Here is a 19,803-nt window from a genome sequence, read left to right on the forward strand (position 1 = left end):
CTTCCCTTCCCTTCCCTTCCCTTCCCTTCCCTTCCCTTCCCTTCCCTTCGCAGAAGCTGAAGCAGGACATCGCCAGGCAGAAGAGCAGCCTGGAAATGACGCGGGGCATGGCGGCCACATTCATGGCGACGGCCGACATCGGCACGGCCGAGGCCCTGCGGGGCAAGCTGGCCGAGGTGACGGAGCGCCTGGGCTGCCTGCAGCAGTGGCAGCAGGAGAAGGAGCATGGCCTGAAGGGCCTCCTCCCCAGGGCGGAGCAGTTCGAGCGGCTCTCGGAGCGGCTGCGGCAGTTCACAGACAGCAGGACGCGGCTGCTGGCCTCGGGGAACCAGCCCGACCACGACATCGCCCACTTCTCCCAGCAGATCCAGGTGGGAGGCTCCCGCGTGGCAGGGGGCACGGCACGGGCCCAGACGGGGAGTGCATGGCCCTCGGGCAGCCGAGGGCCCGCCTCCAGGTTAGGAGGCCCCCGCAGCAAGGTTGGGGGAGGCTTTTGCCCCGGGGAGCCGGTGCCAGCTCGGGCAGCCAGCTCTGGGCTGCAGAGATGGGAGCTCTGCTCTGGAAGGAAACGGGCCCCCTTGCCGGGGCCCGCAGCTCATCCACACCGGCTCATGGTTTCAACAAGGACGAAAAGCAGGCGTGGACTGCATGTACAGCCGAGCCTTCTGGCAGCTGTGAAGGGAGGTTGGTGCTGGGGCCTGTGCTGAGCTGGAGCTTGTGGGGCAGAAGCCAGGGAGAGCATTTGGATTCCAGAGCACATCGAGCAGAAGCGGTGCCTTCCCCGCCTCTGCAACCTGCCTGGGCTCAGGAGGAAGTATTGGATTGCCGTCCAGCTTCCTGTCTTCCATGTCTCCTTCCTTCCCAGGGGATTCATCCTTGCCAGGACATAGCTGGGTGGAGATTATTTGCTCGCCCAGGAATGTGCATAATTTCTGCAAACCACAGAATGCATCTTTTAATATAGCAGAATTCAGTTTAACCTCAGCAGAAAAACCTACCAGTTTTATCCTTGTTAGCAAAATGCGTGCAAGGCATAGCCTGGCTGTTATGCTTCATGGAGGGCTTCAGCTGGTACAGGGTCCCTGGGCCCACCACCCCCAGACAAACAACTTGCAGTCATAGGCATGAGCTGGTCAGACTTCTTGGCCTCTCGGTGGAGGTGTTGCTGGGCCACGTGCTTTTTTGATCTTAAGGCGGCATTTCATCCTCATCTAGTCCCCCATTTCCCCAGGAGCTGAATTCTGAGATGAAGCAGCACCACGAAGACCTGGACACCTTGGAGCGTCTGACCGCAGAGCTGAGCTCTTGTGAGTTTGTGCCAGCAGGCACTTCCTTGCACCAGGAGAGGGTGCGCAGCTTGCGGAAAGACTTCTTGCATTTGCAGAAAGCAGCAAGGGAAAGGTAAGGAGTGTTCTTTGCTGGACTTTCTGCAGCAGGTTCTGGTCACAGGGGATTCAGGCAATCAGAAAGGCACACCGTCAAACTGAGACAGGCCCTGTGGTGTGCTAAAAAGGGACAGAGGTAAGCAGTGGTTTTCGGGTGGAAGGCACCTGGGCAGGCAAATCACTACAGGTCACTCGTGTATGGCTTTCACCTTTGGTTTTATTTCTTCCAAACTGTAAAAGGCCCTTTTAACCGGAGGCTGAACAGATGGAATGGGCACCTCCTCTATGGGGAGCAAAGCTTTCCCCAGACCGTTTCCGGCTCTCTCAAGTGGTGCACCTCCAGCCTACTTCCTGAGATCACCTAGGCGGGGAGTGGTCTGCAGGCATGCCCCCCAGCACCCCTGCATCCCCCATCCTGCTTCACCCCAGCACTACCAGTTGCCTGCAGACTGCTGTATGCGGCTTAGTGTGGGTGCTGTTCCTCGCAGGATCAGGGCCTATTGGTATGGTGTTTTTGCTGATTCCCGAGATGAATGGAGTGCTCTTTGAAGTGCTGTTAAATTGCCAGAACCTTCAGAGGAGGCCTGTTGGACCGCACCCCTGGCCTGAGGCTCTAGCATGGTTTCCCCACGGCAGCCAGCCAGCTGCTCTTGGGATCCCACGGGGGGGGGGGGGGGGCACCACTGCGCCTTCCTTTTCAGGAGCCTCAGCAACAGGCATGGCGGTCACCTCTCGCCATGAGGATCGGTAGCCAGTGGCGGCCCTGAATTGACCATTCCCCTTTTAGAGGCATCCATATTGGTGGACATGTATTTGTTTGTTGCTGCTGTGTTCATTGCTAATTGCTGTTAGATTAATCGGCCCAGTATGAGGGAGCAAAATAGGATGCAAAGAAAGAAAGGGTGCAACCGAGGTCCACAGGTCATGATTCTCCCAATTTTAATTTCACAACCCTGCAGACTTGGGATTCTAAACAGTGCTGGAAACAAAAACAGCGCCCACGACTGCAGTGGTCCTGTGAAAAAGAGGGAATCGCAGGTGCCCCGATCGTCCCACCCGCTGGCCCAGCCCGTGCCTTCCCGTTGTGCCCAACGCGGCTCTCACAATTCCCAGGCAGCGGCCAGCGGGGCTGCAGTCCAGCACCCTTGGAGGGTGCCAACTTGGGGGAGGCTGCTCCGGATCCCCCCACTCAGAGCACTAAGAAGGGCACCCAGCCCGCTCTGGGGGTTGACGTCCCCCTGAAGCGCTGGGTTCCCAGTAAGGGGTGTGCCGAAGGCACGTGTGGGCCTGGTGGCAGGGCAGCCGGGCTGCAGTTACCTGCAGCCTGGTCTGGGTTGCCGCGGCATGTCGTCCGTGGGACTGCTTTCAGAAATGGCCGGGAAGCTGCCACCGATCCCAAGCAGGCAGCAGAACTGTGGGTGGGGACTGGCCAAAAGGGCCTGCTTGTGTCGGCGCTCGGTGACTTGGGCAGGCTCCAGGACGTTTCTGCACCCCTGTGGAAGCAGTGGTACGAGCTTTCGAAACCCCCAAGGGCTTGAGCCTTGAAGGACTGCCAGCTACACCCACCAGTGTGACCAGCTGCCCCGGAGACCTGGGCTCTGGCTGCCACTGGGCTGTGAAGTTCACAGCGTGACCTTGGGCCAGTGCCTGACTCTTGGCCTGGCCCACCTCACAGGGTTGCTGAGAGGATGAGATGGAGAGGAGGGAGCCTGCGAGAGCTGCCTTGGGTTCCTTGTGGAAGCGACAGCGGGGCAGGAGCAGAGCCCCAAGGCCATCCCCAGAGGGCCTCCTTCGGTGTGCTCTGCCCGCGGAAGAGAGGCAGGGGCTTTGCGGTGGAGACACCCTCTTGCAGGATGCCCGGCTGGCCTCCTCACAGCCTGCTTTTCCTTCTGCCTTCCAGAGAGAAGGGCGCGTCGTCTTGCCAGGAGCAGCTAGATGAATTCCGCACATTGGTCAGGTCCGTCAGGCAGTGGCTGAAGGAAACCGAGGGCAGTGTCCCAGCCACGGAGACGTCACTGGGCAGCCATGAGCTGGAGAAGCGGATGCAGCAAATTGAGGTGGGTGGAGAAAAGGGGCCGGAGCCTGCTCGGGAACCGAGGTGAGAAGGTAGAGTGGCCAGGCCGTGGCCGACGTGGCGCTGCAAGGACACTGATACGGACACTGCCTGTGGCCTAAGCTTTCCGGCTTGGGGGGGGGGGGGGGGGGGCGTCCTGCAGTGGAACCCTTCATCACATTTCCCCTGAAGCTGGAGACAATGCTGGAAGCATTTCTGCGTTTCCTGCGATGTTCCTATATTCCTGATGCCAAAATAGAGGACTGTGTGTGGGAACAGACAAGCAACCCTCTGTCCCACTTCCCAGGGAACGGATTAGATCTCCCCGCGGGGGGCTCATAAAACCACCCCAACTAGCTTGGCTTGCAGTGGGTGTAGCTACCCCCCCACCTTGCATGACGTGGCATGTTGCCCAAACTCGGATTGCATGCTAAGCCACGGTTAGGCCAGGAAGCCAGGCCACCCCTGGCAAGAGCAGCGAAGGAGGGCTGCCCAGGTGCCGGCTCGAGCCGACAGCTCCCCCACAGCCCTCTGTGCCTCCGCTCCTCGTCAGCTCCCCCAGCCCAGGGCCTGCGGATGCTGGAGGGCAGGGTGGCCTGTGCACAGTGCCGGCTGGAGCGTGGGGAGGGGGCAAACCTTGCTGGGGCCTGGAAGGTGAGCACAGGGCTTGAGCTTGCCCCCCCCCCCCCCCCCGCAAGCAGTGTCCCCTTCCTTTCGACTGCCTGGTGCAGCTGAGCTTGGCGCTGCTGGGGGCAGGGTGTGCGCGAGCTCTGCTGGGGTGTGTGGCCCTTTGTGCCATGTGGGGGAGGTGCTGCTCCTCCTGGGGGGACCCCCATGTCAGCCAGCATGGGTGGTTGGTGTGTAAATGTGGGGGCACCTCCTGCTGGTCTCCCCCACCCTGTCCACCTGGCCCGCCTCCTCCAGCAGAAGAAGCCCGTGGGGTGACGCCCTGGCTTGGGTGCCCATCCTGCACCTCTTCCGAGCCCGGCCTAGGGCCTGAGGAGGGCCGTGTGGCAGCACAGGCTCACCCACAGAGGGCGAGGGGCTGTCGGGGGGCTGACGGGCCGGGCCAGGCTGGGCCGGGCCTCCTCCCGGGAGGCCTCTCTTCCCGCCACAGGGCCAGGCGGCACATCCAGCTGGGTCTCCCTGGAGCAGGCCCAGCCAGACACACTGCCACTCCCCCTCCCCCCTCAGCTGCTGCCTGCAGCTGCCCTCCCCGCACCCTTGCTGCCCCCTCCCCAGCAGGAGCAAGCCCCCTCCCCTGCGGTTGGCGGCCAGGCAACCCCCTGGGAGTTTTAGTTGCGGGGTGTGGCCGAGTTCCCAAGAGGTTTGGGGCATCATGCAAGCCCCCCTGCTGCCTTCTGCTCCCACTTTGCCCACCCTCCTTCCCTCCCTTTCCATAGTGCAGCAAGCTCACTTGCCACCCTAGCCCAGCAGGGCCAGCCAGGGCCCCACGCAGCAGCCCCCGGAGAGGCGCCGAGCAGCCGCGCAGAGCGGCCCAGCCGTCGCGGGTGCTTGCCGTTCCCACTTTGCGGTGGCCACTTTCTGACAGCAGCCCGTGTTCCCTCGCAGGTCCTCTTGGAGGAGTGGTCAGGGAAGAGGATTCTTGTGGAGGAGATAAACCACCGAGGGACAGCCCTAGAGAACCTGATAGTGGAAATTACCGCTCCTGATGCGCAGTCCAAGACAGGTGAGCGGAGCAGGTGTGTCCTCGCGGCCACTAGAGCGGAGGCGGAGTTGCCCTGCCTTCCCTTGGCCGTGTCCCTGCGGAAGTCAGAGGCCTTTTCCACTTCTCATTCCCATGCCGTGTCCGCTTACGAAGAGGGCCCACACCCCAGCAGTGGAGTCAGTGGCAAACCTGTCCACCTTCGCCCCCAGGCTTTCCCGTCAGAGGATTTCCAGTCGCAGGGCTAGGAAAGGCCTCTTCAACCGAAGCTGCAGAAAGCCGCGGCCAGTCAGAGTGGCCCAGTGTGGGCTGACTCGGAACAAGGCCCCTTCAGAGGTTCTTGCATGTTCACAGCTATAAGCAGCATTTTCGGCCCCCTCTTTGCAGTGACTGTTTCTGGTAGCAGCTTCCTCTAATATGGGCTGTTACCAACAGTGCTTAAAATGTGCTACTTGTCACCTGCCGTTTCCAATAGTTCAAAGAGTTTGCAGAATTACAGGGAAATTTGCAGTGCATTGAATACCATTTGTTCTTTATTTCGAAATGACTTTCTTCAGCTGGTAACAGTAGAATGCTTTAGCCCTTTGTGTTTAGACACACAGGATGAACCCTGCCCCCACATCTGTCCCTCCAAACTTGCTCTCAGGCACTTTAAAACTTGTTTTTAATTATCAGATTAGAGTATAATGTTATAGAATGCTTTTTAAAAACATTTTGAGCTTCAAAAGGAGATTTTATATATTAACAATTAGAATAATAGTTATTCCGATAACTTTAAAAATCTGTTATCCCTATTATCTCTCCTTTTAAAATCTAATAATCTTTACATATGAATAAAATTAAAAGGCATTTTCTAATATTTTACATTCTTTTTAAGAATCATTTTAGAATCATGTACTGCATAATTTTATATATAGATGTATCTTTGTGCATGAATTCCAACTTTTAAAAAATTGATAAAAGGCTGTAGACACATGACCTTTTAAGCAGGAAATATTAGATTGTGCTCTTCGCTGCCTTAAGAAATGCCTTACCCAAAGGAGGCAATGGTGTCATCTGATTGACTTGATATGCACAGAACCTTCATGGAATATAGAAACATAGAAGCAGAGTGAGTCAGAAGGGACCTCCCGGGCCATCTAGTCTGAGCCCCGGCTCCAGCCAGCTCTGCTCATGACATGCCCACCATGGCTGGTAGGGTTACAGATTGTTATCAAACCTGTGGCTTCCAAGTATTCTTTTTGAGGGGAATCCTTCCGTGTGGATTTTCCTCCAGCCCATTACCCACTGGAGCCCTGGGCGTTGCACAGCATTGTTGTGTGCAGACACAAGCTCGCAAACAGCAAGAGATGAGAAGCACTCTCTGGATCTGATTCTGTGGCCACCTCTGGATTCACCTGTTATTCCACCCAGCCCACTTTTAACTTGTTTTCTGATCGGAATGTCATGGGCCCATGACAAGTACCTGCAAGGTTGTCACACACAGGAAGGACAAGATCTCTTCTCATTCATTCTAGAGTACAGGAGACGGAATAACAGACTGAAGTTCAAAGAAACCAGATTTAAACTAGACACCAGGAAGAATTTCCTGACTGGCAGAGCAGTATGACAATGGAACCTCTTACCTGGGAAAGTTTATTTATTTATAAAATTTGTATGCCGTCCAATTACTAACGTCTCTGGATGGTTAACAGCATAAATAAATTGACGACCCACTCTGGCTGCAATTAATAAAATACAATAATACAATTCAGTATTAAAACTTACTAAAATATTGATTAAATAAAAAGGTCATAACCTGGCACCAAAAAACATATAACGATGGCGCCAGGCAGATCTCTCTGGGGAGCGCATTCCATAAGTGGGGTGCCACCGCAGAGAAGGCCCTCCTCCGGGTACTCTGTCTCCTAATATCTTTCACAGAGGGTTCCCGGAGGAGGGCTTCTATTGCCGATTTGAAGGACCGGGAGGGCAAATAGGGAAAAAGGCATTCCTTTAGGTATCCTGGTCCCAAGCCATTTAGGGCTTTATAGGTAATTACCAGCACCTTGAATTGAGCCTGGACTTTGATGGGAAGCCAGTGGAGCTGACAGAAGACTGGGGTTATATGAGAGTAACGCTCTGTCCCCAACAGCATCCTGGCAGTTCTATTTTGAACCGTCTGAAGTATCCGGACTGTCTTCAAGGGCAGCCCCACGTAGAGCGCATTACAGAAATCTAACCTGGAAGTAACCAATGCATGTGTCACTGTTGCTAGGCAATCTTCCTCCAGGTAGGGACGCAGCTGATGGATTAGCCGAAGCTGAAGGAAAGCGCTCCTCGCCACTGCAGTCACCTGAGCTTCCAAGGACAGCTCTGGGTCGAGGAGCACTCCCAAGCTGTGGACCCTGTCCTTTAGAGAGAGTGCAACCCCGTCCAGGGCAAGGCCCAAGTCACCTACCCAGGAACTCGAATCACGCACCAACAGAACCTCTGTCTTATCTGGACTGAGCTTCAGTTTATTGGCCCTCATCCAGCCCACTACCTCGGCCAGGAACCGGTTCAGTACAGCCACTGCCTCACCTGGATTGGTGGAGAACGAGAGGTAGAGCTGGGTATCATCAGCATACTGATGACTCTGCAGCCCAAACCTCCTCATGACCTCTCCCAGCGGTTTCATATAGATACTAAATAGCAAGGGGGACAAAATGGACCCCTGTGGTACTCCATGGCATAGCTGCCATGGCGCAGAGTCAAAGTCCCCCAGCACCACCTTCTGGAATCGGCCATCAAGGTGGGAGCGGAACCATTGCAAAGCAGTGCCTCCTACTCCCAATCCTGCCAGCCTATCCGGGAGGATACCATGGTTGATGGTATCGAAAGCTGCTGTGAGGTCCAGGAGGACCAACAGGGATGCACTCCCCCTGTCTCTCTCCCTGCACAGGTCATTGTACAGGGCGACCAAAGCAGATTCAGTACCATACCCGGGTCTGAAGCTGGACTGAAATGGGTCCAGATAATCAGTTTCATCCAAGAGTGCTTGGAGTTGTCCCGCCACCACCCGCTCTAACACCTTGCCCAGGAATGGGATATTGGCCACTGGTCTATAATTGGTGGCCATCTCTGGATCCAGGGATGCCTTCTTTAGGACTGGCCGGACTACCGCCTCCTTTAAAGGAGCGAGCACCCGGCCGTCCCTCAGAAAGGCATTAATAACATCCAGGATCCAGGAACCAATCCCGTGATTGGCTTTGGTCAGCAGCCACGAAGGGCAAGGGTCGAGTAAGCAGGTGGTAGGACATACTTGTCCAAGCACCTTGTCCACATCATCAGGCCGCATTAACTGAAATTCATCCATTAATACCTGATCAGACAGAGTCATTGGTGTCTCCCCTAAGGGATCTGAATCAATTGTGGAGTCCAGCTTGTAACAAATCTGAATGATTTTCTCCTTGAAGTGCTGTGCAAAGTCGTCACAGCAGCCCATCGATGGTGGCACAGGATCTTTCTTAGGGCCGGGGTATATCAGCCCATGCACCACTCGAAAAAGCTCTGCTGGACGGCACTGTGAGGAGGCAATGGAAGTGGAGAAGAATTTCTTCTTCACTGCCCTCACTGCCACAGAATAGGCTCAATAATGAGCTCGTAAGCGTGTTTGGTCAGATTTATCCCGTGATTTCCTCCACTTATGCTCTAGTCGTGTCTCAACCCGCTTCATCGCCTGTAGTTCAGGTGTGTACCATGGAGACGGACGGGCTCTGCTTGGCAGGAGAGGACACTTAGGGGCGATCGTGTCAATTGCTCTGGCCATTTCTCCATTCCACAGTTCAACCAGAGCATCAACAGGAGCGCCAGCTTTATCAACCGGAAACTCCCCTAGAGCCCTCAGGAATCCATCCGGATTCATCCCGTTCTGAGGGCGGACCATCACAATAGGGTCCATACCCTTACAGAGGGAAAGGCCATCTCCAAGCTCAAACCTCACAAGGAAGTGAGCTGACCATGACAAGGGAATCAGACGCAAATTCCTCACCCTCAAATCACCTTCTTCCTGCCCTGTCGAGAAAACCAGGTCCAGCGTGTGTCCACATTCCTGGGTCGGGCCTATGACATGTTGAGACAGCCCCATGGCTGTCATGGAGGCCATGAAGTCCTGAGCCGCCCCGTTCAGAACAGTCTCGGCATGGAGATTGAAGTCCCCCGGGACCAACATCCTGGGGGTCTTCAGCACCAGGTCCGAGACGATCTCCGTCACCTCAGGCAGGGAGTCTGATGGGCAGAAGGGTGCATGGTACACCGGCAGAATCCCCAGTCTGTCTCGATCGCCCAGCACCAGGTATAAGCACTCTAGACCCGGTCTCGGGAGGACAGAAAGCCCCGCGAGGGAAATAGAAGCTTGGTAAATTAAAGCGACCCCTCCTCCCCTCCCCTCTGGACGTGACTGGTGCCGAACTAGATACCCAGGCGGGCACAGCTGAGAGAGGACTACATCCCGCCCTGGTCTCTGTAATGCAAGCCAGGTCGGACCACTCATCCACAATTAAGTTGTGGATGAGGGATGTTTTATTATGGACCAACCTGGCATTAAGCAACAGCACTGTCAGGCCCAAGGGGCAGTTGATAAGCTTACCTGGAACCTTCCGGTTGGAGGAATAACCAGAAGGAGGAAAGGTATCAACCATCTGTCTCTCCTTCTTCTATGCCGACATGTTAATCCCCCAATGCCATTTCTCCCTTTGACCAAAACCACCCCAGTGGTGGCGCCCACGTGCTCCCAGGCAACCCCTTAAAAATAGCAGCCAGATGTGGAGTCACTAAAACAAATACAATAAAATACAATTTAAAACCCTCCAGCCCACCCACTATAAAAAACACAAAGTTCCTGTCCCAGCCCAGCCCCGCACGGCCCCAAACAGCGCCGGCGCCCTTAGCCCTCGGCCGCCGGCCTCAGACTGCAGCTGGCGAGTTAAGCCTGTGGCCCCTCTCTGCGCCCTGCCCCCAATCCGGCACAGCTGCCACCCACGCTGCGGGGGGGGGGGCAAGGGCGGGGCCCGCGGAGAACCCGCCGGCACAGGTGGAGGAGCCGCAGGCCAGCAGCGTCCCGGTCCCGTGATGGCTGCCGTCTGTCAGAGCAGCAGCGGCATCAGCGGCGGCCGGTCAGTCCCCAGGCGGTGGCGATGGTGGGCCTGTCCTCCCTCGCTGGAAAGGTGTGGGCTCTCCTTCGCCGGTGACATCCCAAAAGTGTTTGGACTGTCATGGGAATAGGGTGGTGTACCTGAGCATCCCGCAAGGGCAGGGGTTGGACCTGGCGGCCTCCCGGCCCCTTCCAGCTCTGCTCTGCTCTGCTCTGATTCTGTGGACAGTGCCTTGGGGCAAGTAGACAGGGCTCCTCAGCTTGTTTGGTTGGCTTTCTCCCACCTCTGCCTTGGGCAGCTTGTCCCGCTCCCAGTTCTGTACCTTCCACTGTAGGAGGAATGCCCCTTCCCCATCCCCAAATTTAACCCTGTCTCCCAGGCATATGGCAAGTTTGACGGATTAAGCAAAAACAGAATAAAATGAAAGTGCAGAATGCAGTTAGCAGGAAGTATGTAAGTGGACAGTCAGAGCAGCTCAGCATGTCCCGCATCTCAAATGCACTGCAGAGTGTGGATCATAACTCGGCGCCCAAAATATGTAAGAATCAGAGTGCAGATTAACAGCACAGACAAACTGCTGCATATAAATCTATATCGTGGACAATACCAGTGTTGGAGTGGAATTAAGGCACATACCTGCAGGGGCTGTGGAACCTTCCAAACCACCTGGAGGTTTCGTTCATTCCTAGCCAAGCAGCACCTGCCTCTCGCTTCGTCGCTTGCCCAGCCACGGGAGGCTTCCTTGCATGGGTCATGATGCAAGAGCTCTTGGAAGCATCCCAGAAGGTTGTGTGTTGCAGAATGTCCTCTTGTCCTGTGTTTCACTAATGTTGCGCATGCCGGGGCTTCCCTCTCTGTCGCCTCCATCTCTGTAAGACGGACTCTGACCTGGTTCACGAGACTCTTGACCATCTCATCGCTGCCAAGGCGCCATTTCCGCATGGTCATCCTCTCACTGTATATGCAAAGGTGGGGTTACCTGGATTGTGTGGCTGCTTCCTGCTGTGGTTCCCAGCCTGGCTACCTGTCGCCGCTTCTTCAGAGTCCTCCTTGTGGTCTGAGTAATATGAACTGGGTCACGAGGACACCCACAAGTCATTGGGAAGTGTTCACATTAAGCTGGTCACGCGCCTCACAGGGAGGTGGGATGAAAGCCACCCCCTCTGGACAGTTCCCGCTGCGCATGCTGCCACTGCCGTGCCTAGTGGGTCTCCTCACTTAACCCGGTGTGAAGAAGTTCTCCCTCGCACCCCTGTTCTGGGAGGCCGAAGGCCCCAGATGGCCCAGCGGGCTGCGCATGCTACTTTTCAGTTGCTGGAATGGAGAAGGTGTGATTCCATCGTTGTTTTTCCAGTGTGAGGAAGGTAATGTGTGAACTGCCCCAGGCCACAAAGGGGCACTCCATGGCCTGGCCTCATGAGCCGGCAGAGGTGCAGCTCGAGTTTCTTAGAGGCTGGGCCAGTTCACGCTTAGATCCAGTTGCATAAAGCAGGTTGCATCCTCACTGGAAAGGTGTTTGCAAGCATCAATATCACTAATATGTTTGTCTCCATCATTCTGTCTGTCTCATTGTTTTGCTTAGGTTCTGTGCTGCCCACTGGGGGAAGTTCTGTAGGCAGCGTTAACGGATATCACACCTGCAAAGGTGAGGGAGCTCGGCCTATGGCGCATGCTTTTGTGACTGTGTCTTGTTGTGTTGCCATGTTTGTCCTACAGAGTAACAGGGAAATAGGTGAGGTTGAGGCCTATTGATAAAAGCTGTGTATGTACACCCGTTGTGTCCCCAGCCATCCAGGCAAACTGCCAATGTGTCTGTGAAAGTGGGGAAGGGAATATGCCACTCTGCTCCCAGGGACTTCACAGGTCCTAACTGCATGAACGAAGACAATGTCCTAAAACAGAAGAACTTGCTAAGCGCCTTTTCCCACCCTCGTCTAAACCTTACCTTATATCTGAGAAGGTTGCCTGATCACGTGATCTCAAACGATCCTGTCCGAATTGTATGCAAGGCACACACACACCTTGAATTTTACAGGGATGCTTATTCAACTTTTTGTCACGATAAAAATCTTAGCCAGATCTACAACGATCTAAGTGTAGAGTTCTTTTACGTTCAGCATTCTTATAAAGAAAGCCAACATACTTTTTCAGCAACCAGTTAATGACATAGGATTGCTAAGATAACTGTTTAAATCCAGTTTATCAAGGCGTAATGTCCTCCAGATCAAGGTCTGTCACAGTGTTGATCTAAAATTACCATATCCCATGATACCATCCACAAAGGGTCTAAAAAGATGTCACATGTCTATCTGCTTATCTTGTTTGGCAATACTTCTGGCCTGCTCTGCTCCCCAAAGGGAGATGAGCTCTCTGCGGTGCCTATGGATCGTCAGCGATGGCGGCTGCTAGAGCAAACTCCGAGAACTTTCGCAAGCTGCAGGCTCACAACGGAGAAAGGCTGGGTCAGCCTTCCCCAACCTGTCCTCCCACTGCAGTGCATGGAATGTTCCCAGCCAGAGCAGCCATGTCCATCCAAAATGGAGAAATGTGGAGGACGTCCCCCTTTTCCCAATATTTGTTTAACATACGATGCCTGCCTTGTTCAGTTTAGTCTAAGCCTGCTTTCCATGCCAGCAGGTTTCCTCCTTTTCTAGTGCCTTTAATCATGACCTTCTTTAAGAAAATGTGAGATGGGAACATTGTAAGTAAAACAAGCGTGCGAGCTTCCCACTTCGCCATCCCAGCAAGTGCACTTAGTGCATTTCGATGGAGTGAACACATTGAGTCTTCTGTCTGTTTACCAATGTGGAAATCAAATTCTTTCTCCTGTTCAAGTTGGACTCGGTTTCCCCTTTTGCCTTTGGCCTAGACTTGACGGTGATCCAGTGTGATGTGTCGGATGTGAACCAGCAGTACGAGGCCCTCGGGGACGTCCTGCAGGGGCGACAGGCGCAGCTGTCGGCCATGCTGGCAAAGATGAGGGATGCCCAGGAGGAGGCGGGCGCGCTGCTGGCGTGGCTGGAGGCAAGGGAACAGACCCTGGTGGCACTCGAGGCGTCTTCCTCGCCAACCAAGCCAGAAGCAATGAGGGCCCAGGCGGAACATAACAAGGTCTGGTGTTTACGCAGCAATACCTTTCCTCCTTGCCTTGTTTGAAGCTGTTCATGATAACAGAAGGGGGAGAGTACATTTTACAGAAACCTTCAGCATAGAGTGCCACAAAGATGTTCTCTGTGGAATTCTCCAGGGTTGTCCGATTACACTTATTGGAAGTTGTTCCAACAGATTTAGATTTTCCAGAGTTATACACAGAAGCCCCCTTCAACATGCTGTGCAAAAATCATACTGCATGCCTGCACCGACCTGCCTTGAGTGGGGGCGGCCTGTGACCCACGGCCAGCATCGCGGTTGCAAGCCGTCTTGGGTGTGCTGTGCTGTCCTGTGCTGTACTTTTTAAAGAGCAGCTCAAATATTTTAAGTGACTGCCCCAGCGCAGTGCCCAGTAGGCTTTCCTCTTTTCTTCCCAATAGGCATTTCTGGCCGAGCTGGAGCAGAATGCTGCAAAGGTCCAGAAAGCACAGGAGCTGCTCTCTGAACTCCTAGAGAAATACCCTGAATCGCCAGAAGCAGGAAATTGGAAGAAGATGTTGGAGGACTTAAGTATGTGACTTGGGGACATCAAGGACAATCTGTAGGGCTCGCCTGGGTTCTGGGCCTGTCCCAAACTAAGGGGTGGAGTGCCTTCTGACTAGCAAGGGAACTGGGGTAAAGGGGCAGATGTTAGAAGTGTGACACCAGAAGCCTGGTCCACCAGGAAGTTCTGCTGAAGCGGCTTGACCTCTTTTTAAGGCACATGTGTTTTACGAAATCAGCTGGCCTGGGAAGAATGAATAAATGCACATTCTCTGTCTGTTCCTCTTTACCAACTGCAGTTTCTCTGCTATGACACCAGTTGGGGGTGGAAGTATCCTTTCAGCCGGGGTGGCCAGAAGGTGGGCCACATCCGGATCACCGTGGATCCGTGGCATAGTGCTTCGTGTGTCTGAAATGGTGGGGAATCGGGGTGGGTGACACAGAGGCCTTGTTTCAGCAAGGCAAAGAGCAGCAGGCCCATCTGGGCGGGAGGTTGCCAAGTGCGGCCAGGGAGGAACACCTCTGGGGGTGCTTGGATTCAAATCCCAGGGCAGGTTGAAGATCCAGGTTGTGGAGCAGGCTGAGTGACCTGGAAAACAGGAGCCCTTGAGGATGCGGTGGGGGCCCGGGGCACAGGGCCTGGCCGTTGCCGGCTGGCTCTGCCCATGCAGCATCTGCGAGCATTCCCGAGGCGCTGCCCCTCTGCCGCCAGTGAGGGCACACACAGCCTGAGCACCGCACTAGCGACACACCCAACCGTACTGTTTCTGCGTTCAGACTCTAGGTGGGTGCGCACCAACCAGGTGACTGCAGAGCGGCAGCAAAAGCTGGAGAAATCAGCCAGCGAGCTGGCAAGCTTCCAGGTAGCTGAAGGCCAGCTGCGCCCCTGGCTGATGGAGAAGGAGCTGATGATGAGTGTGCTGGGCCCACTGTCCATTGATCCAAACATGCTGAATGCACAGAAGCAGCAGGTCCAGGTGAGAAGTAGGCGAGGCCATTCCCCCCCCCCCCATGCACACCTTGCAGGCTTGGGCTGGGGGGATGGTGGTCGGTGTGGTGTGGCCTGGCCCTGCATGAAGCAAGCGAGGGGCCCTGGGAGCACTGCGCATGTGCGAGGCGGAGGTCGCTGATGGCCGCCCCACAGCGGTCCTGCAGCACCACCACTGCACAGGGCCAGAGGGCAGCATTGCTGCTCCTAGTCCAGGAATTCCGCCTGGCCCTTGGCAATTTCCAGTCCTGGCCTGGCTCGCTGAGCGGCCCCCGGCAGCCCAGCTGCGTTCCAGCCAGTCATCAGCCTGCCAGCCCTGGCCAAGGTTCATTTTAAAAGTGCTCAAAGCATCCAGGCTCTGGCTGATCTCTTGTACTTGCCTTTCTCCTTGGGGGGTTCTGAATCAGATTGCTAAGAAGCCTGTAGTGGGCCAAGCACACAGAGGGGGAGAAAAATCTCCTGGGTGATGCCCTTGACTCTCCCCGTGCAGTTTGTTTATATGGTCGGGAGTAACAGCAGGACAAATAAGGCAGAGGAATGGAATGCCTTTTGAGTGTTATCATCCTCCCAGCTCCCAAAGCCTTTCTCAGAGCTGAAATCCTGTTAAAAGCCGCATCCCCACAGCTTCTTTGCAGGCCTTCCAGAAAGTCTGCAGATGGCTTTTAGCTGCCAAACTCGACTGTAACCATGTTGTCAGTCAGCTTAACTCTGCAGTCCTATGACCAGCCCCTTTGGCTTTTAACTGAGGTCATCAGCTAACATTTGCACATCACTAAAAGCACCTTCCTGAATGAAGGCGAGGGTCCACTTGTAAACTGCTGCCACTTATGCTTTAGGTCAGATGGTACACCAGGGAGGCCCAGAGCTCCTTGGAACAGCTATCGGGCATCCTTCAGTCAGAGGTCCATGGCTGAGCCTCCTTCCGGGGGGAGCGGGGAGCACTCCTGCTCTATGCAAGGCAACCGTGGGGTCAGCAACAAGGCAGCCTGCGCCACGGAGCTTGCAATGCATGCAGAATCGTTTTCAGATCAATCGGTGTGGAAAAGGTTCCCTGGGGATATGAACTTTGAAAGACACAGGTGTATTTCACAGGAAAGGCATCTTTGTTGCTTCCATTAAATTCATGAATACAGATGTGTTGTTGGTAGTGTTGGGTTTATGAATTCATAAAACTGTGGCTTCCAACATAGCCGAGGCTGGTAATGTTATGCAATACCTTAATGGTGACCTAAGCATAAGGATGAATGGAAGAACGAACTGTTGGATGCTCCCAGTTAAATGGTCTTGCTTAGCCTTGATGACAACCATGCCAGCTGTAGTCTGTTGTTAAAGATGCCTGTTTTCATTTCAGTTCATGCTGAAAGAATTTGAAGCTCGCAGGCACCAATATGACCAACTGAATGAGGCGGCCCAAGCAATGCTCACCTGCCCAAGTGAAACGTCTCCCTCCAGCAACCATGTGGAGGAGGAGCTCCAAGCTGTCAACCAGAAGTGGGCCGAGCTCATGGAGCAGCTCAACTCTCGTTCCAGCCAGATTGACCAGGCCATTGTCAAGAGCACCCAGTATCAGGAATTGCTTCAGGTGCTGTCGGAGAAGGTGAAGGCTGCGGGACAGCGCCTGAGTTCCCAGCCTGCCATCAGCACCCAGCCAGAAGCAGTGAAGCAGCAGCTGGAGGAAACCAGTGAGATCCGGTCTGACCTGGAGCAGCTGGAAGATGAGATTGCAGAGGCCCAGATCCTGTGCGGAGAGCTCTCTGACCTCATTCGGGAACAGTACCTCAAGGACGAACTGAGGAAGCGCTTGGAGACAGTGGCCCTTCCTCTCAAGGGCCTGGAGGACTTGGCAGGTATGGGTGAAAAGACACAGGGCCTCAGCTGCTGAAAAAGATTTTGTGGCATTTGGAAAGTCCAGTGGTATAAAGCCCAGGACTCCACAACTTAGGGAAGATGTTCCAAAAGGCCACTAGTACCCTGTGGAAGGATCTGGTCAGGCGAGAGCTGAGCACTGGCAGAGCAGGTGAAGCTGATGTGTCCCTGAGCAGGCATGGCCTCCTGCCGTGTCCGTGCTCTTTTGTCATGCTGCGCATTGGCCATGTGGACGTGTCACGTGGTTCATGCCTGCATCTGAAGATCGTCAGATGTGGAAAGGGCCTTCAGCCCCGGGCAGTCTCCCAATGAGCACATGAGCAGAGCCTTATAGGAGGAAGAACAGCGGTTTTCATGAGATATGTGAGATGGCAAAGCTACTAACTTTGTTAGTACTGGGTTTTTTATGAGCCTCCTTGGACCATTCTTCCAAATGTTCGTTTGTGTCAAGGTTGTGGATCAGCAAGTATTTTGCTTCCTGCTTCCCATAAGGAGGAATCTAAGGCCAGCGTATCTGCGGAAAGCCTCTCCCCGGCCAGGTTCCTTGAAATGCCAGAGAAATGGCTGGATTTGGTTTCATATTTCCCTTTATGCCTGAAGTATCAGGAAAAAAAGAAGTGGGTTGATTAAGTCAGTCTCAGGAATGGCCGAAAAGAAGTGGGATCTCATCCCATCCCGTTCTGAGCTCTTCACTTAAAGTCTAGAGATTCTGTATTTCTAAGGAATCACGACTTGGGAATACTGCAGCTTTCTACATGGTAGGCCCTTAGTACCATAATGCAAGGCGCATTGCAGCCACATGGGTTCCCAAGACTGCCTTGCTTTGAAAGGTGCCCCAGACCACCTTTCTGCTGGAAGACACTCATCTCCAGCAATTGGAAATTGTGTGCCTTGGGTACATTAGCAGAGCTCCTCCTTAGTTTATGAAATGCAGTATTAATGGTGCATCATCCTCCTTTTCAGGTGACCGGATGAATCGATTGCAGACAGCCCTCGCAAGCTCACAGCAGTTCCAGCAGATGTTTGATGAGCTTCATGTTTGGCTGGATGACAAGCTGAAGCAGCAGGCAAAGATTGGTCCGATCTCTGCCAAGCTGGAGAAGTTGCAGTTTCAGATCCAGGAGCAGGAGGAACTGCAGAAGAGCCTCAATCAGCACAGTGGCTCCTATGAAATGATCGCGATGGAGGGCGAGTCTTTGCTCCTCTCTGTTCAGCCCGGGGAGGAAAAAGCCAATTTGCAAAGCCAGCTGATCAACCTGAAATCAAACTGGGAGGAGCTAAGCAAGCAAATTGTGGACCGCCATTCCAAACTCAAGGACTGCTTGCAGAAGGCCCAGAAATACCAGCGTCACATTGAAGACCTTTTCCCATGGGTAGAGGACTGCAAATCAAAGATGTTGGAGCTGGACGTCACGCTGGATCCAGTGCAGCTAGAAGCCGCCCTGCTGAGGTCAAAGGCCATGCTGAGTGATGTGGAGAAACGGTGCTCTCTTCTGGAAATGCTGAACAGTGCTGCTGACATCCTCATCAATGCGTCAGAAATGGATGAAGACGATGTCCGGGATGAAAAAGCTCGGATCAACCAGAAGATGGATGCTGTTACAGAGGAGCTCCGAGCAAAGACCAGTTCCCTTGAAGAAATGTCGCAACGGCTGAAGGAGTTCCAGGAAAGTCTGCGGAACATTGAGAAGAAACTAGAAGGGACTAAGCACCAGCTAGAAATCTATGAGGCTCTAGGCCCTCAGGCCTGCAGTGCTAAGAACTTGGAGAAGCTGAGAACCCAACAAGAGGCTCTCCAAGCACTGGAATCTCAGGTGGATTACCTAAGAAATTTCACTCAAGGTCTAGTAGAAGATGCTCCAGATGGGTCAGATGCCTCCCACCTCTTAAGCCAAGCTGAGGTTGCCCAGCAAGATTTCAAGGCAGTCAAACAGAAGGTCAATGAATGTTGTGTGCTTATGGAAAGCAAGCTTGAAGGGATTGGTCAGTTTAATAATCATGTTCGGGAGATGTTCTCTCAGCTGGCAGACCTAGACGATGAGTTAGATAGTATGGGCCCTGTTGGAAGGGACATGGACAGCCTCCAGTCCCAAGCTGAAGATGTCCAGGAATTCCTGGGCAAACTTCAGCAGCTGAGGTTGGACATCCATGCTTCCGAAGAGAAATGTAGGCAGATGCTGGATGACGAAGGAAGCCCCGACCTCATAGGATTGAAACACGAACTAGAGACCTTAAACAAACAATGTGGCAAGCTGACTGAAAGGGGCAAAAGTCGCCTGGAGCAGGTGGATACAGCGCTGGCTCGCGTCCAGGACTTCTACAACAAGCTGAAGGAGCTGAACTACATGACGGCCACTGCAGAAGAGAGTGAGGCATTGCAGTGGGTGGTCGGGACAGAGGTGGATGTGATCAACCAGCAGCTTTTGGATTTCAAGGTAAGAACTTTTCCTTCTGGAAGGTCGCTGCTGATTTTATGCTGAGTCCAGTGCTGGGCCTGACCTTGGCTTTCTCACAGTCATACAGGTTTTAAATAGCACATTTTCTTCCTAGAACTCTTTATCATATAAAAGCTACCAAGGTAAGCCAGACAAGCCACTTTCGGAAGGTTGTATATAGCAGAAAATTTGCATTCATATCATTCTCCCCGGCTGAATCATTCTTCTAAATGAGTCTCCATATGGTCAAATTTAGAGTGTCTTCCATTAATTGCATTTTAAGTTTGTACCTGTTATCTCCTAAATGACATGCTTGACATGCAGTGCTTAAAATCCTGTTTGGTAGAATGCATGCAACCCCCAGCTGTCTGCTTCTTATTTATTTAGAAGTTATTTCTCAGTACTTCAGTTGAGTTTGACTGAAGCACTTAACCAACAGCTTCCACAGCGATCTTATCAAGTGGCATTTTTGACAAATGGGCTGTGCCGGGGTCCCTTCAGAACAGCTATTCCACCCTACACCGTATGCCTTGAAAAAGCGCAAGCGCACAAGGAGAATTTGACGGCATACTTGAAGGCTGTTGAGTAGCCCCGTGATCCAGAATGAGTTTCCCCATGGGGTCTCCACCTGCTTTGCCTTCCTAGTTTCCGCCAGTGGGCACA

The 19,803-nt window shown here is 53.8% G+C and overlaps 1 protein-coding gene across 17 annotated transcripts in view; it reads left to right on the plus strand.

The window, feature by feature from the left end:
• The window catches only part of MACF1 (microtubule actin crosslinking factor 1), a 291,688-nt gene that overhangs the window by 188,653 nt on the left and 83,232 nt on the right, over nucleotides 1–19,803 (plus strand). For 15 of the 17 annotated variants that reach the window (XM_044419421.1, XM_044419433.1, XM_044419435.1 and 12 more), the window contains 10 exons: nucleotides 54–371; nucleotides 1,232–1,401; nucleotides 3,286–3,442; nucleotides 5,011–5,128; nucleotides 11,801–11,863; nucleotides 13,088–13,329; nucleotides 13,749–13,878; nucleotides 14,629–14,828; nucleotides 16,191–16,686; nucleotides 17,669–19,140. In XM_044419421.1, the coding sequence (XP_044275356.1) occupies nucleotides 54–371; nucleotides 1,232–1,401; nucleotides 3,286–3,442; nucleotides 5,011–5,128; nucleotides 11,801–11,863; nucleotides 13,088–13,329; nucleotides 13,749–13,878; nucleotides 14,629–14,828; nucleotides 16,191–16,686; nucleotides 17,669–19,140 (3,366 nt within the window). The remainder of the gene's footprint in view (nucleotides 1–53; nucleotides 372–1,231; nucleotides 1,402–3,285; nucleotides 3,443–5,010; nucleotides 5,129–11,800; nucleotides 11,864–13,087; nucleotides 13,330–13,748; nucleotides 13,879–14,628; nucleotides 14,829–16,190; nucleotides 16,687–17,668; nucleotides 19,141–19,803) is intronic. The other 2 variants (XM_044419436.1, XM_044419424.1) reach the window with 1 other exon arrangement.

The sequence above is a fragment of the Varanus komodoensis genome, unplaced genomic scaffold (genome assembly GCF_004798865.1).
Source record: "Varanus komodoensis strain SLA01 unplaced genomic scaffold, ASM479886v1 scaffold103, whole genome shotgun sequence".
In the NCBI taxonomy this organism is placed as follows: domain Eukaryota; kingdom Metazoa; phylum Chordata; class Lepidosauria; order Squamata; family Varanidae; genus Varanus; species Varanus komodoensis.